Here is a 17,841-nt window from a genome sequence, read left to right on the forward strand (position 1 = left end):
TGTGTATCCTGTCCACCCTGAGCCTCCCCGTTTCCCTGCTCCTCTTGCACACCCATTCTTTCATTTTCTATACTCATACCACTCACTTCCCCATTCATTTCCACTCCTTCAATCTCTCCTGTCTTACTCTCCTGTTCTTCCACATCACTCCCCTCTCGATCTGATTCATTCTCTCTATTCACTTCTCCACTTTCCAGCAGCAGTCTCTCCAAGCGACTCACACCATAACCACTCAAATGCAGTCCATCGCTCCCATATAGCTCACTTCGTCCCTCAAACTCATTCCACACATTAACAAACTGTACTCCCATCTCCTCACACATTTCAGCCAGAATATCATTCATAATCCTTGCTCTCCGCCTCATTTCACCACAATCATACCTAGGCAACACACTGACCACCCTTCCTGTCACACTATCCTCCTTTATCTTTCCAAGCAGTCTCCTGACATTCATTTTGACATGCTCTTTGTTCTCTCTCAAATCATTTGTACCAATTAATACAATTAACTCTTTTGCTCGTTCCCACCTCATATTCAATGCCTCAATCACTCTACTCATTTTACCGCCTGGAAAACATACCTTGTGCATTTTATCCTCTAGCACACCTTTAATAATGGAGTTGCTATACAACGCCACTCGCTCATCTTTTGTTAACTCTTTCATGCCATTATGATTTATTTTAATAGTTTTGACCTGAATTCTCTTAATTTCATTCCGCATCCATTTCATTTCTTGCTTCATCAAATCCAATTCACCTTCCGAACCTCGCAACACATTCACTCTATCGTTAAATCTTTCTAACTTTCTAACTCTCGACCCCCCTCTTCTCACTTTCCCTCTCATTCATCCTTCTTTGTTTCCGTACTTTCGGTCCAACATATGTCCAACTTTCACTATCATTCTTCTCACTTTCACTCTCACATATCTTTCTTTGTTTCCGTACTTTCGGACTAACATGCGTCCAACTTTCGCTATCATTCTTCTCACTTTTACTGTCATTCATTTTTCTTTGGTTCAGTACTTTCGTTCCAACATGCGTCCAACTTTCGCCATCAGTCAATCTTTTTTCGCTATCATTCATTCTTTCGATTTTTTTTACTTGCGATTTCTGCATCACGCCATTTCTACTTTCATTTGTTCTCTCAATTTCGTTTCTTTCCGCCTCACTTTCGTCCCTTTTAACATCCGTTACGGTTGTCAAATCGCTCTTTTTCTTTTTTCCTGATTTTTTAACATTTTTTTGCCTGTCTTTCTCACCATCCTTCTCTTTCAAACGTGCACTCGCGACACAATCGGTACTAGCACTTTCTGTCATCAACTTCATATTCGCATTCATCAATTCCTCGTTCAGGTCACATTTCGCACACACCCTTCTTCCATCTGCACTAAACATCCACAAATCATTTATGTAATCGAAGGAATACATATAACAGACCTCACACTTAACGAACCGACTGAAATCCAAATTAAAATCATGGAATGACAATGGCGCCGCCATTTTTTTTTTTCTCTGCAGGTTACTAGGTCTAATATTAACGTTTTTGTATTTAGTTTAAGCAAGAAAAAAAACCCCACACTAATAATATCGGTAGCGTACAATGTTTACAGCCGCCCTTACTTAAACAATTACGCATATATACTTAATTATTCCTAGTAAAACTTATCTGAATCAGGAGCTCTTCAAAACACGTCCGTAGCACTTGAGCCACTAGCGCCCTCTCCAACTTAGAAGCGCCCTCTTCTAAGTTAACTAACTTTGCGATATGCCCCTCCTAAAATTCAAGTTTTCGTTAATCATTGTCCCAAGGTTACTAGACTTCCCCACATCTTCTAGTACAATTCCACCACCAGAGTATTGTGGATGATGCCTTCCATCGATGGATCCCAAACTTCAAAACCTTATATTTAGATGCATTGAGCTGCTAATTCCAAGCATTCGTCCATCTATTCAAATATTCAAATCTTCTAGAAGGGCTCTCATATCATCACTATTACTAATAATCCTTCCCAGCTTCACATCATCTGTAAACAACTGAATATCTTCCTGCAATCCATTGACAATGTCATTGATATAAAGGCTAAACAATATATGTCCCAATATTGAGTCCTGAGGGATCCACTTGTAACCTTCTGCTTCATGATACTGTTCCCTCATACAGAACTCTCTGATATCTATCAGAAAGGCAATTCCCAATCCATTTCACTACCTTGATATCTAAACTCATGTGCTGTATCTTATATATTAGCTTTTCATGTGGTATCCTGTAAAATAAGTTCCCAGAAAATTCTTTGCTAACAATTCATCATGTGACAAATCGTCACTGACAGTTCATTGTAGAAAAATTCTTTGTGGAAAAAATTAGTTGTGGAGAATATTCTTCATTGGAAAAATTCATTGCCAGAAAACTGAAATAATATTATAATGATACATATACAGGGTGATCAAAATTAAAGTATCCTTGATTAAGGGATACTTTAATGTCAGGGTTATCTTGAATGGATAGAAATGCAGACTCTTCCATAGAATTTTCCAGACAGTTGTATAAGGCACATCCGTGTGTCTTGATAAAGCATGTGCACTGCAGGAACCAACACTGTTATTCATTGCCTACTCCACAATGACAGTAGCAACTTTATTCACTTGTTTTTTACTGACCAATTTGTGACCTTGGCCAGGTCTAACTCCCAACGATCCCATTTCTTCAAAATGACTAATTATTTGTTGTAGAGTAGATGGAGACAGTGGACCTCATAGACATTTGTTCAGGCAACAAAATTCATGAAGTGTAGCAGCAGCATTGCAATTGTTTAGGTAATACAGCTTCATGAGCAAAGAACAATAGGGCAAGGTTAGTGCCATCACTGTTAATGGTATTAATAAGCAGAATGAAGGAAAATATCTTGTGTCCATCTTTTTAAACCCTCCTGGCCCCTGTTGAGTTGCATGATATGCAAATTCCATGCATTTGGTGTTTAACATATCCTTGGTGGGGAATTTTGGAACATTTTTCTTTTCTCTCAGATATTGCTTCCACATGACACACAATGTATTCCTGCAAAGTTTCACATTGCTTCACTGGGTGGTGCTCCACACAGGGATACTTTAATTTTGATCACCATTATTTAAATTAAAGGAATATTAAATCCCACATTATTTCAAAGCAATAAGAAACTCAAAGATCGGAATCAAAGAGTTTCATGCCGAATATAGTAAACCATAAAAGTTTTGGGGGATTGTAGCATAAGCTAAAGCACGTAGTTCAACACTAGGGCAACTCGTTGCAAAGGTGGGCAAAGTTCTGATCGCTATTCTTAGTATTACCCATAATGTAAAACATATCTCATAGGAGATGTATGATGTTATACATTATGGTGGAAGGTCACTACCCAGACCGGTTTCAACCTTTATTGAGGTCTCATCAGTGAGTAGGTAGACCAGGCAATACTGACGTTATAGCAAAAAGAACTTATGTACTTTGCTATACGAGTTGTCAAAAAGGTGCATACATAAATTACTTAAATAAAAGAGCCAATAGGCTTCACTTCGGCAATGTAACATTATTTAAATTAAGGGGATATTAAATCCCACATTATTTCAAAGCCGAATAAGAAAGATCGGAATCAAAGAGTTTCATGCCGAATATAGTAAACTATAAAAGTTTTGGAGGATTGTACCATAAGCTAAAGCATATAGTTCAACACTGTGACTATATGCTTTAGCTTATGGTACAATGGTACAGGTGGGTAAAACTATAAATTACAATCCGCTGAAACTTTTATAGTTTACTATATTCGGCATGAAACTTTTGATTCCGATCTTTGAGTTTCTTATTGCTTTGAAATAATGTGGGATTTAATATTCCTTTAAGTACCATTTTATGCATTGAAGTTTAAGTACAATTTGTCATTTTTATACTTTTATACTATGTATTTGTTTCATAGTTTATATGTTATCTTAACTTACATGAATTACCTGAATTAAATAAAAATATAATTTTTGTTGGATATGTCGTTGTTTATATAATTAAAAAAAAAAACGATTTCGGAACATAACCCTACCTTTTCTATGTGATCTGAGTCTCGCATAATGCGATTTATATGACGCAGCATTTCTGTGGAACCCAACATCCGTGTTATTATTATTATTATCACGGGAAACTCCAGGGAGTCGACAGACTCATCGAGGGAGGCCCTAGCATCATGTCAAGAACAACTATTCGACATTCACACAGTATCTATCATACCCTTGCCTTTAACTCATTCATAGTCATGGCACCCACAACAGAGACTCTGGTAGCTTATTCCATTCATTCACCACTTTAAAAGTAAACAACCTAGCTCTAACACCCTTGCCCAGCTTCCATGTATGGCTCCTAGTCCTCCCACCACCAGTCCTATTCTCAGAAATATCTTCTGAATTAATATTATAGAAACCCTTCAGTAATTTGAGTGTCTCATTCATATCACCCCCTCTTCTGCCTATCAACCAATTTCTGCAACCCATAAATTTTCAGCCTGTTCTCATAAGGTTCATTCCATAGACCTGCTCTCATCTTGGTCACTCATCTCTGGATCCTCTCTATTGCCTCCTCATCAAGAAGAAACCCTGGCACCCATATCTGGGCACAGTAGTTTAAATGGGGTCTTATCAAGGCTCAGTACAGAGGAACAATAACTTGTTTTTCTCTGCTTGTTAAGATATTTTTCAGCAACGAAGTGATTTGAGGAGCTGATTTAGCCACTTTTGCAATGTGCCCCCTAAACTTCAACTCCCTATCCACCAACACTCCTAAATCCCTGATTTGGGAGTGTTGGTGGATAGGGAGCATTCTTCATATATATTCCAAAATATAAAAGTTATCTTTGCTCCATTATACGAGGATTACCTGCACATAGTTTTAAATGGTCAGTAATTCATTATTCCGCTAATCAGACTTCAATCAGACCTCTCATTCCCTGAATGATAACAAGAGCAAGCAAGAATTTCAAGACCAGCATTTGCCCCTGCTCTCCTGTAATATATCATTTTCTATCAACTAGGTCATGCTGATGTTGATAATTTTTTGCTAAGTTCAGCTAACGAATTCCAAAACTGCTCACCTTTATTTCTGATACTTCTGGTGTTGCACTGCTAGGAGAACAACCGTAGTCAACAGAATTGCTGGAGTAAAGATAAATTTTATATTTTGGAATATATTTGAAGAATTATATGCATTTCACTGAAAATTTATTTAATTAGTAATACCAAGACTGAATACATAATAATTATTGAGATTGTTAGCAGGTTTTGTAGTGAATTTTGTGAATGACAGCAGTTAACAAAGGAGGAAAAAATGGAAGTAAGAACTAACAACTAGTGGCATTTTGCAAAAATCGTGTGTTGGGTGGTGCAGATTTTACTAAGATAGGTCATTGTTGAGAGTGTAGCATGCATGCATAGCCGAATATGTCAGATGTTTTTATTGAGAGATCAAACATGGAAAGCGAGAGAGTGAGGATCTGCAGAAAGTGCGATATATTGAGGAGAGACTGATGGAGTGCAAGTTGCAGGCAGTTCCTTGTGAATAGAAGGAGAGGGGGATATGACTAAGACATATAAGTTGATGAGAGTGGTTGTTACCAGCTTAATCTTCAGGAGATTTTTCATAGAGCAGAAGGAGACAAGGGTAGAACAAAAGCCACCCCTTTGTTGACACTGTATAAGGAGGGTGTGAGCAGGGACGTGAGAAGCTGGTTTGTTGCATGAAGAGTGACTGGTGAGTGAAGAGCATCGCCTGAAAGCGTGATGAGTGCAGAAACTGTGAAAGGGTTTAAAGCACATTTCAGTGAACTCTTGCATTAAAGAGAGAGAGAGAGTATGGACCTTCCAGGTGAGTTCTATGACTCCACAGAGTCTTTTTCCAAAAAAAAAAAAAAAAAAGTCTCCATTTTATACATTTTTGCCAATGAATGAATGAGATGCTTTTTGTTAATCAACTAAAACCCTTTACCACAATGCTGTTCAGAAACAGCTTGTCCTGTCACTCGCAAACTGGCATCCTTAAAGTGCATCCTTCAAAGGGGCAAACAGAGGATAGTCAGTGGATGCCAGATCCCCAGACTACAGTAGGGAGGGAAGATCACATCTAGCAAAATCAGTCTTAACATAGAGGTGGCATTTTGGAATATATCATCTTAAACTTGTGCACTTATTTAATCATTTTTGTCAAGTGTTTTCCCTCAAACTTGAACACCAAATGAAAGTACAACAATAGTTCTTAGGCTAAGAAAATCTCCAGACAAATTTATAAGTATTTGAGTCATCATTCAAAAAAAAGTTCTCTTTGCGACATTTCACAGGACTTTGTCCAAAGAAAGACTCCACTTGCTATTTCATGATATTCTCCACATTCTCCTGCCCTTAAACAATTGCATTTTGATCAGCAATCTTGCAGACATATTTCATTGCATTTTATTTATTTATTTTTCACCACTCTCAACTCTGATAGTTTGTGCTTTATTCATTTCACACAACTGACACTTATTCTCAAAAAATCCAACATTAATTCACTCATAAGTCTTACTTTCCTTCTATAAATCTTTCATCTATCTTATTAAATCTTATAAAATCTCTCACACAAACTCCTCTAACAAAGATCTATTTGCCTGCTATTTCTCTATAATGCATTGACAATGCAACAATATCTAGTATAATAAATATACAAGTTTTCTTAAAAGTTAAACAACACAGTATCACACACTCAAACATCAAAAAGCTAATATTATGGTAGGCAGGTGATTAAAATAAAACATTTGATCCATTCTAATCATTGACCTCACTGACCAATGACTTCACTTCAACTGCCTTAGTATCCCATAATGCAAAGCAAAGCCCTTTTGGATGTGTATAATTCTAAGCATTATGGGCACCACCTTTCCAAAAATTCTAAGTGATCTACAAGATAACTCGAAATCTCATTGAGTGACCCTAAATATCACTACTAAACTCATTATTCCTGATCTCAATCACTTCAGGACAGGAATCTCAGTGGTGATTGCACACATGACAGGCAAAAATCTGCCATGAGTAGAAATTCTCTACTCCCCAGAAGGCAAGCAAGCTAAAAGACTGTTTAAGTGAGGATCTGCTCCAAAAACTTGGGCAATCCCTCAGATCAGTCAACCTGAATGAGTGACCAGAGGGATTAAAGCTGACTTAGTGGTCCTAGAGGATTGCTACTGAACTTATTATCCCTGTCCTGAATCACTACAGGGAGGAAACTCAGTGATGGCTCCACTCAGCGACAGGCAAAAGCCTGCCACCAAGCAAATCCTCTCTACTCCCCAGGAAGCAAGCAAACTCAATGATGAACATAATTAAACATTAAACAGCCAGACCCAGAAGAGATACCAAAGCTGAAGTAATGCAGAATTCATATATTTCCCATATACCAGTGAAAAGTGTATTACCTTATTATTAAAATCTTCTGGATCAGAGATAAGATCTTGAAAGTTTTTTACTTGTTTATACTAGAAATTATATTCTTGGTTTACCAATTGTAAAACAAAAAGTTTTCATTAAGAAGTATCTTAATGACTGGGCTACTTGCACACAGAGGCCAATGACTTCACATCAACTGCCTTATTATACAGCCCAGTCATGAAGATACCACATGAGAAACTTTGTTTGCTTACACTTGGATAAAGGATAAAACCAAGAATATAATTTCCTGCCATCTATAATTTTGTTGCGAGGAAAAAAAAGATGCCAAGAAATTATATTCTTGATTTAATTCTTTATCCAAGTGTAAGCAAACTATATTTGCACATGAAGTACCTTCATGACTGGGCTACTTGTATATAGAGGCTAATGGTTTTACATCAAGTGCCTTAGTATCCCATAATGCAAAGCACTCATGTGCACACATGCATGCATGCATGCACGCACTCATTTCAGATGTGTATAATACAATGCATTATGGGAATGGCAACTACTCCGACTGGTTTCGACCTTTACTGATGTATGCTGAAGTGCAGGCATACCTCTCCAAAAACTCAATCACTCAAAATCTCAGTGAGTGACCCTGAAGGATCACTACTAAACTCATTACATTTAACCTGAATGAATCCAGGACAGGAAACTCAGTGGTGGCTCCACTTGATGACAGGCAAAAACCTCCTACTGAGCAGAGCCTCTCTACTCCACTGGAAGCAAGCAAACCCAATAACAAACATGATTAAACATTATCAATGGGAGCCAGACCCAGAAGAGATACCAAGGTTGAAGTAATTCAGAAGTCATATATACATACATGTGATTATTATTATTATTATTATTACATAACACCTCCAAGGAGTTCAAAGACTCATCGAGGGAGGGCACCTGCTCTACAACTCTCTGTCTCCACCACTCCACTAACTACAACTACCTTCATCATCTATACCAGTGCCATATACCGCCAACCACCACCACTATTTTCACAGACAATCGCAAACATCCATGCCCACAGCAGGATTTGAACCCGCAGCCTTTTGGGTGGAGAGTAGATATGCTAACCACTCGGCCAACCAGGCCAGCAATATAAGTAGTCAAAAGGTGTCACGCCTTATTATTAAAATACTATGGATTAGATAGATGTGTTGAAAGATTTTCACTTGGTTATAGTATAAATTAAGTGAACCAAGTGAAAAAACTTTCAACATCGACAATTTCAGAAAATCACTGTACAATCCTTGAAGATATATATCAAAATTTCATTATGCTGATAAAGTATCACTTACCTTTACATATCACATTTTATATAGTTTCAATATACAGTAAATCCCTGTTTTTAAGTTCCAGCAATTTACGTTTTCCTGCCATTTATGTCATTTTCCGTTGGTCCCATCTTAAGGACTATTCTTATGATATATTATTTTCCCGCCATTAACAGCTTGATGTGGACATTATTTCCCGTGGTTTGCATTTTTTTCTCGAGTGCCAATACTGATTTTCAAATCGATTTCTGCAGAAATTTGCGTATTTCTGTTCCCAGATGGCGTTGCTTTCGGCTGTAGTTTCGTTTCCGTAATCACGGTGACTTGCATGGTTGCAGCAGTAATGTAGTGATGAGCGATACCGTGATTTTTCAATCACAGTATGAATTGATATTGCAGAATTTCTGCTACTTAATTTAGCATGTGAAAGTTTCTTTCAAGTTGCGGTGGTGGATTATCCATGTTAGTAACATGGGAAAAAAAAAGACAGAAAATGTATTTCAGTAGAAGAAAAGATGGCAATTCTGTGACATGTAGATTGGCATGCCGGAACACGTGCATTTAACAAAAGATCGCGGACTCTCATGTCCACTTTGAACACGATAGTAAAAAGCAGGTGAAGCATTGAACTCAATGCAAAGCAATCTGGCGCTATGTCAAAAAAAAAAAAAAAAATGAAAAGCAAAAACAATCAACAATTAAAGATTTTTTTAAAATAGATAAATGTAAGTAATTGTAAATTCATTTATTTTCAGTTATTAAATTTTGTAATCTAGTATGTAGACTCACATACTAGCAGTAAGTCATCTTTAACTCTTTTTTAATGTTTTTTTACATTTCCTGCTATTTACACTTTTTTCCATCAGTCCCCTGAAAAGTGTAAAAAAGGGGTATATCAATTATGAAGATGCAAAGAGATAACACAATAAAAAACAACAACTAACACACCGAATTTCTTTTATTACAAAATTAAAGTATGAACCCTGTTAATTTAAGTGCAAAGTTTACTTGAATCATGTCACTTTCAAAATGATGAACTCTAGACTTATCTGGGAGATACCACACCACCAATAACATACTGTACCTTCACTGATTCGCACTCTTCATACATACATACACATAGACTAAGGTAAAGCATTCTACTTTTTAATCATTCTACATGTGAGACAAGAATCACTACTTTGCTTACCACACTATTATACAACTATTATACAAGATAAAAAGGGATGGCAGAGGTATTCAAATGGTCTCATTTTAAGGTTTAATGGAATAAATGCAGCACATATAAATAATTAAACATCACATTTAATCACTCCTATATTTCATCTTAGTCACTGAAATATCATCAGGGAAACAATATTAAAATTGCAAAAACACACACACAAATTTGCACAAAACAATAAGTGAAAAAGATTAGACTGATAGCCTAAAGCCCTATGAGGGGCATCCTCTATGGGTGCTATTAGCTAGTAACATCTGTGTTGGGTACAAGGACTAAGAACTAAAGTTTCCAAAATCTTGGGAAGTTTAATACAACCATGTTTATTAAGAATAGATTGATTTTTTTTTTTTTAAAATCTGTTGCTGATTCTGAAAAATGACTTTCAAATTTCTAATTTTTTGCATGAAGAATAGTAGTTTTTTTCCATTTCATTCTATGCCAGGTATCCATGGCATGGCCAGCAAGCCCTGGCTGACCATACTTATAGTCACAGATGTATTTTTTTATGTTCTTTTAGACAGATATAAGAGGATTTTCCAGTTTGACCATAATATGATATCAGGACTGTATAATGTTAGTTATGAGATGAGGATAGACTGAAAGAATGTGGATTGCAAAGGTTGGTAGGAGGGGAAGGAGAGGTGATATGATTGCGGTTGACACCGGGGTGTTCTTACATTTGGTAGAACAAGGGGGAAGAAAAAAGACCATCCCTGGAAGTCGCAAAGGAAGTCGTGAGCAAGAGGGTGAAGAATGGCTTCTTTGCATGGAGGGTGGTTTAACAGTGGAAAGCACTGTTTGATTAAAGTGGTGATAGCATGAAAACAGTCAATGGGTTTAAAGAGTGGTATGATAGATTTTGCTTTTTCTAGGGTGTGCCTCCCATGATGAGTCTTCTGACTCCATGGAGATCCTGAATTATAATAATAATAATAGCATGATACAATTACCCGGATGGTTGCCAGCAGTGTGACGACATCTGTGAGAAAAGAGTGTATGTATGGAACTACAAGGGGGGGGGGTGAGTATGAAGAGCTCAGGAGACAGCTTGTGGGTGTAACATGGAATGAGGAGTTAGCTGGAAAACAGATCAATGCAGGTTGGGAGATTTTCAAAAACTATCCAGTAGATGCAATATCTAAATATATTCCAAAGGTGAGAAGGTTAAATAAAGTAGGTGTGAGATGGATGAATAAAGAGATTAAGCATGCGATACAGAGAAAGAGGGCATTGTGGAGGTAGCATAAGCGAAGTGGAAATAACCAATTCCATGAGGTCTACAAAGACCAGGCAAGGAGGGTGACTTGGTTGGCGAGGGTAGCTAAAGAGAGGTATGAACAGCAGTTAGCTAATGAAGCCAAAAATAATCCTAAGGAGTTCTTTCAATATGTAACCAGCAAAAGAAAGAATGATTATAGAAGGATGACATTGATTTGAGAAAATGGTATAAAGACAGCTGTTGTCGAATGTGTGGTGGAGATACTTAATGAGCAATTCATACAGGTCTTTCAATCTTGTGATTGAGAGCAGTAGATGATGGGGAGGAGAGACTGACTGTAAGTGAGCAAGAGGTGTGGGGAGTTGAGTAAACTAGATGTTAATAAGGCTGTGGGACTTGATAATATATTGCCACGTATTCTGAATGTATGGGGAGTTGAGTAAACTAGATGTTAATAAGGCTGTGGGACTTGATAATATATCGCCACGTATTCTGAATGAACGTGCCAGGGAGTTGACACCTGTCTTGACATATTTTTTTAATATGAGTCTTGCACTCAGTCAAGTCTAAGGAGTGGAAGGAGGGCAAGATTGTGCCACTTCATAAAGGAGGTGATCGAACTCAAGCATTAACCTATAGGCCTATCTGTGTGTCAGGTGTTGTGGTTAAGTTGTTGGAGAAGCTTGTGAGAACTAGGATCCAGAGTTGGGTTGATAACAATGGTATCGTCTTTGATGGACAGCATGGATTTGCTGAAGGGAGGTCATGTTTTTAATCTACTTACTTATTACAATAAAGTGACTGCTTCCTTGGACAGAGGAGAAGAATACATGGTGATATACTTGGATATCAAAAAGGCTTTTGATAAAGTACCTCATGATAAATTAATAGTCAAACTGGAGTGGATGGGGTTGGATATTAGATTGGTGCATTGGATTGGAGATTGGCTGTCTGATAGGTATCAACAAGTTGTGTATGGGGAGCGATGTCGAGGAAAAGGAACGCCACTAGTGGAGTGCCTCAGGGATCTGTTTTAGGGCCATTACTGTTCAACTTGTATGTTAGTGATTTAGGTGAAGATTTGGATGGAGATATTCAGTTGTTTGCAGATGACGCAAATTTGGGACAAACCATGAAGAGTAGCGAGGATGTTGTGATCTTGCAGGAAGACTTGAATAAATTGAGTGATTGGGCAAGCAAATGGGGATGTGAGTTCAATGTTGCAAAATTTAAGGTTTTAAAATTTGGAAAACAATGATGGGATGCAGAATTCATGCTTGGTGAGAATATATTGTTGGAAGTAGAGGAAATAAGAGATCTGGGAGTGATAGTGGATAAGGATCTGAAATTTAGAGGACACATAGCCAAAATTGTGAAGACAACACGAAGGCTTCTGGGAATGATGTGGAGGACACTGACATGTAGAAGTAGGGAGATTCTCGTTCCATTGTATTAGGCTTTGATTAGGCCACACATGGACTATTGTGCCCAGATTTAGTCACCTGGTTTTCAGAAGGATGAAGCGATGTTGGAAACGGTCCATCATCTCTTCATCTCAATCTTTCCTCATCGAATATGAGGAAAGATTGAGGAGATGCAGTTCAGGGTCTGGTGGACAGGAGGAAGAGGAGATATGATAGAGACCTACAAGTTGGTAAGAGGTTGTTATAGGATCAATGCTGGAGAAGTTCTACAGAAAATAGTGGGAGATCGGGGGAGAACCAGAGGTCTTCCCTGGAAACTGTATAAAGAAGTTGTGAGTAGAGGAGTGAGAGGTAGGTTTGTTTCATGCAGAGTTGTAAATGATTGGAATGCCTTGCCTGAGAGTATGGTGTCTGCAGGGAGTTTGAATGTTTTCAAAGCACGGTATGATGAGCTGTGTGTGTGATAAAAGGACCTCCCAGATGAGTCTTTGACTCCATGAGGTCTTGGGTAATAATAATAAGTTTCAGGAACAAGGAACTTTGTAGGCACCTCGAACAGAGAAAGGAGGTAAAGCATCCTCTACTATTATAATTTTTTGGAGTTCTGGCTATTTTTTCTGAGGTGCCCCAGATATAAAGAACAATGATAGCATTACTATAACCAGCTTGTTGAGAAGGATGTGAGGAGATGGGAGGAACAATTAATTTGTTGATTTTTTGGCATGGTAGCCATTGGACAGGAAAGGCTGACAAATAACAAGGGTTTCAATAACACCATATTGTTGGAGGATGATGGAAAATTTTGTATGTATCTATCTGCGTGGGCAGGTTTTCTGTAAACTGAGAAAGAAAGGATGACACTGGGAAGATGCGTGATTAGAGTATGTAAAAAAATAGGCTATTGTAATTTTTTTTTATAGTGAATTGCATTCTGAGGTATTGTCTGTTGAGGAGGAGGAAGAAGGAGTCTAACGTGTCTGAGTCATGTAGCTAAATAGAGAACATATCATTAATGTATCTTACCCATATAGAAAGTTTTGATGATAGCAGTATCAAGAGCATGTTTTTCAAAATGCTTCATATAATAACTGGCTAGAGAGGGAGAACCCATGGCTGTTTGGGATACTTTAATTCTTAGGCCTCCCATCTAGGGCTACCCATAGATGGCACCCCTCATAGGACTTTAGGATTTTAGTGTAGTAATATTTTCAATTTATTGTTTTGTACAAATTTTGTGTTTTTACAAATTTAATATTGTTTCCCTGTCACTGAGATGAGCGATTAAACATATAAATAATTAAACAAATGTTTAATCGCTCATATATTTTCATCTCAGTCACTGAGATGAAATATATGAACGATTAAACAAGTTGTTTAATTATTTATATGTAGTGTATTTATTCCATTAAACCTTAAAATGAGTTCAAACCAGCACATGAGTCTAAATAGTCAATTGCATTCATATTACTTACCCCTGTCTTTTCCAGATATAAGAAACACAGACTGTTCATCAAATGATCCTTCATTATCAGCAGTCTCTGTATCTCCAGAATCTGATTTGGTATCCATATCTGCCACAACATCTGAATCACTAGGTTCATCTTCACTGCTCTCTTCAGAAAACAAGTGATCAAATGTTGAAGCTATTTTCTCTAAAATACCATCTTCATTTTCTGAATCAGAATCAGGACAAACTACCAGACTACCTGAATCTGAAATAAAAGAAACTGGATATAAATTTATTATATTATATTAATATTTATATCATATAAATAATAATTTATAGCAAATCAATAATAATGAAAAATTCTATATTTACTGTATATGTAACCCATCTTGCTATTTGATTTAATCAAATGTATATTTTGACTAAATTTCATTTAACATATATATATACAGTTTGTTTCAAAATTCCATGTACAAACTTTGAGGAAAGGTAGAGAATATCAAAATCAACCATATTCACATAGGAAAGCATGACTGGAAATGGCACCCGAAAGTGATAGGTGGAACTGTTTGCCAGCACTCCAGGTGAGCAATTGGAGCTTCCTCATTCAAGCTCTCAACATCATATGAAGAAAATGCATCGTTTCACAAATGCTGAGATGGCAGACATGCACCTCGTTTATGGGTTAGCTGATGGTAATGGACGAGCCGCTGTACGAATATAACATGAAAGGTACCCAAACAGATGTGTAGAGCATCATCAAATGTTTGCGCATTTGCATCAGAATTTGTGTGACCATGGATCATTCAGGGATCGCAGGCATGATCGTGGGTGGCCATGATCGACACAAAATCCTGCCATGGAAGAGGAGATGTTGCATGCAATGGACAATAATCCAGAGACAAGCAAATCTGCCATTGCCTCTGCTATAGGAGTATCTCGATCCAGTGTATTGTGCGTTTTCCACTCTGAGTCCTTACATCCATTTCATCTGCAACGAGTCCAGTTACTGATGGCCGAAGATTATCCTCGACATGTGGAATTTGCTGTGGTTTCTGCAGAAAAGTGCCATAGACCTGGATTTTCCAACTTGTTTTGTTCACGGATGAAGCTTCATTTACCTGCGAAGGGTCTTCAATCACCACAATGCTCATGTGTGGGCCCATGAGAACCCACATGCTGCACAGCAATGCTTCGCCATTAATGTATGGGTAGGTATCGTCGCTGACTGTTCAGTCGGCCCATACCTGTTTCCACCCCGACTGGACTCCCAGAAGTATATCGGACCTTTCTAAAAGAAGTTCTGCTGGATTTACTGAACAATGTTCCAATGACTGTGCATCAGCAGATGTAGTTCCAGCACGATGGGGCTCCAGCCCATTTTGGCATTTCTGTGCTTCAGTATTTGGACACATCCTTTGGGGCTCGATGGATTGGGTGTGGTGGACCTGTTGCATAGCCCCCCCCCCCATGCTCACCTGATTTATTGAGCATTGATTTCTTTCTGTGGGGACTCTTAAAGCCATGATGTTACGAAACACCTGTTGCCTCTGACATCGACTCGTGGCAAGAATCAGCATTGCCGCTGCTAATATCCGGAAAACTCCAGGTATTTTCAAAAATGTACGGCAATCAATGGTCGTCATCGGCAATAATCGATGTCAGGCATGCATCACTGCTAATGGTCGTAACTTTGAGCACCTGATGTGAAACCATATTATATATCCAACTACTATTGAACTATTCAGTTACGCCTAATAAAGTTTTTTACACTACTAACTGCCTTGTGTTATTTCTGTATATTTGTGTCCCTGTTAGTACCTTCCGGTGGCGTTTCCGGTCATGCTTTCCTATGTAAATATAGTTGATTTTGATGTTCTCTACCTCCCCTCAAAGTTTGTACATGGAATTTTGAACCACCCTGTATATATATATATATATATCCATCTATAACTCCATTCTCCACTAGACCATCAAGGTCCGTTGGATGTACATTTTTTTCACTGTTGCCTTTTCCCCTTAAAATATTTATTATTTTTATTTTTATAAATTTGTCCTTATTAAGGAAGGTATTACAGTTTTACACCCTCTGTCCAAAAAGAAACCAAACTTTTGATAGAAAATAAAACACAGATCAATTATAATTATTCAAATCATTTATTTCAATCAATATACTCTCAGCTTCGATACAGCATTTGGGAAGGTCAGTTAATTTGTTAAATGAGTTTTTTATATCAGTTTTTGGGATACTGTTGAAGGTCGTGGTTACTGCCGCTTGAATGTTTTCAATGGTGTCGTATCGCTTTCCTTTCATCGGCAAATGAAGTCAGGGAAGAGAAAGACGTCACAGGGTGCTAAATCAGGTGAATACGGCGAATGATCCAACACACAAACTTGGTTTTTGCTCATAAACTGTCTCACAATGTTCGAACAATGAGATGGTGCATTATCGTGCAAAAGTGACCAGTTGCCTGCATCACAACATTCATGCCATACGCGATGAATTCTCACTATCAATCGTTTCAAAACTTCGAGATAAAACTCGCCAGCCAGGCGGAACAAATTCTTTGTGGATAATGCCCTTGGAATCATAGAAAAAAATCAGCATTATCTTTACTTTTGACTTCTGCAAGCGACTTTTTTTTTTTGGATGCCCCTCTTCTGGTGGTCTCCACTCAGCACTCTGGCGCTTTGTTTCGGGCTCATACTCAAAACACCAAGTTTCATCACCAGTAACGATCATTTCAAGGAAGTATGAGTCCTTACGAGAGGTTTTAATGAGGTCCTTGCAGAGTTCAATTCCATACATTTTTTGGTCATCAGTCAACTTGTGGGGAACAAATCGTAAATTCAATTTACGAAGGCCCAAACTCTCGGTCAAAATGTTGTACACAGTTGATTTTGGAATTCCCCAATTCATCTTCAATCAATCTTATGGACGATTTCGGGTTGATGAAATCATGCACTTTTTTGAATGTTAACTTCACTCAGTCCAGTTTTTGGATGGCCCGAGCTTTCCGTCGTCCTCAAGCTTCTCACGACCACTTTGAAATCACTTAAACCACTCATAAACTTGAGTAGGGGATAAGCATTCATCACCATATGCTTTTTGAAGCATTTGATGCATTTCGGTAAAGTTTAACACAAAAGTCAATTGCAGCTCTCTGTTGAAATTAATTTTCCGACCGTTTGTCAAACACACTGTCACTCTTGGCACTATAACTCAGCTTCTAATGGAACAAATGTCATAAACAGTTGATACAACATTAATGAAGGTTGCCGTTTTCAACCAGAAAAAGATACAACAAGTGGCCCCATTAGTTCCTTTTATTTTCGAAAAGTTTGATTTCTTTTTGGATAGAGGGTGCATATCATTCATTTCTCTACATGTAGAACCATCCACTCGTATAATTGACATGCATTTCTATATAGTAGAAAGTGAAATATGACAGTTTCTTTTTCTGATGTAATAGTGCTAGAACTCGGTTTGACTTCAGCATCATAGTTCCTTCTCATCTCCTGCCTGCAAAAGATTACCTGCCATACTAGTGGATAATCCTTTACTAACACAGAAGTAGCAAAACTAAGATTCCTGTCATCACTCTGCACTGAAAAAGAAAATCAGTGTCCTTGAACAGAGAAAACAGGTAAATCAATTTTATATCTTATTGTTAATGTACTATATAAAGTAAATGATCTTCCAATAGAAACATTGCCCTTACACACACAAATACTGCATCAGCAAATAACAGACTGATTATGGCTTCTATAATCAACACTGATATCAACAT

General features: G+C 37.7%; 1 protein-coding gene across 10 annotated transcripts in view; it reads right to left on the reverse strand.

Moving 5' to 3' along the window:
* LOC150104358 (intermembrane lipid transfer protein VPS13A-like) overlaps positions 1-17,841 on the reverse strand; it is a 2,072,875-nt gene that overhangs the window by 766,000 nt on the left and 1,289,034 nt on the right. For all 10 annotated transcript variants that reach the window (XM_090396324.1, XM_090396319.1, XM_090396320.1 and 7 more), the window contains one exon: positions 14,076-14,315. In XM_090396324.1, coding sequence (XP_090252450.1) covers positions 14,076-14,315 — 240 coding nt within the window. The remainder of the gene's footprint in view (positions 1-14,075; positions 14,316-17,841) is intronic.

Source organism: Typopeltis vanoorti, chromosome 8 (genome assembly GCF_054136105.1).
Source record: "Typopeltis vanoorti isolate ZY-2024b chromosome 8, IOZ_Tvanoo_1.0, whole genome shotgun sequence".
Taxonomy (NCBI): Eukaryota; Metazoa; Arthropoda; class Arachnida; order Uropygi; family Thelyphonidae; genus Typopeltis; species Typopeltis vanoorti.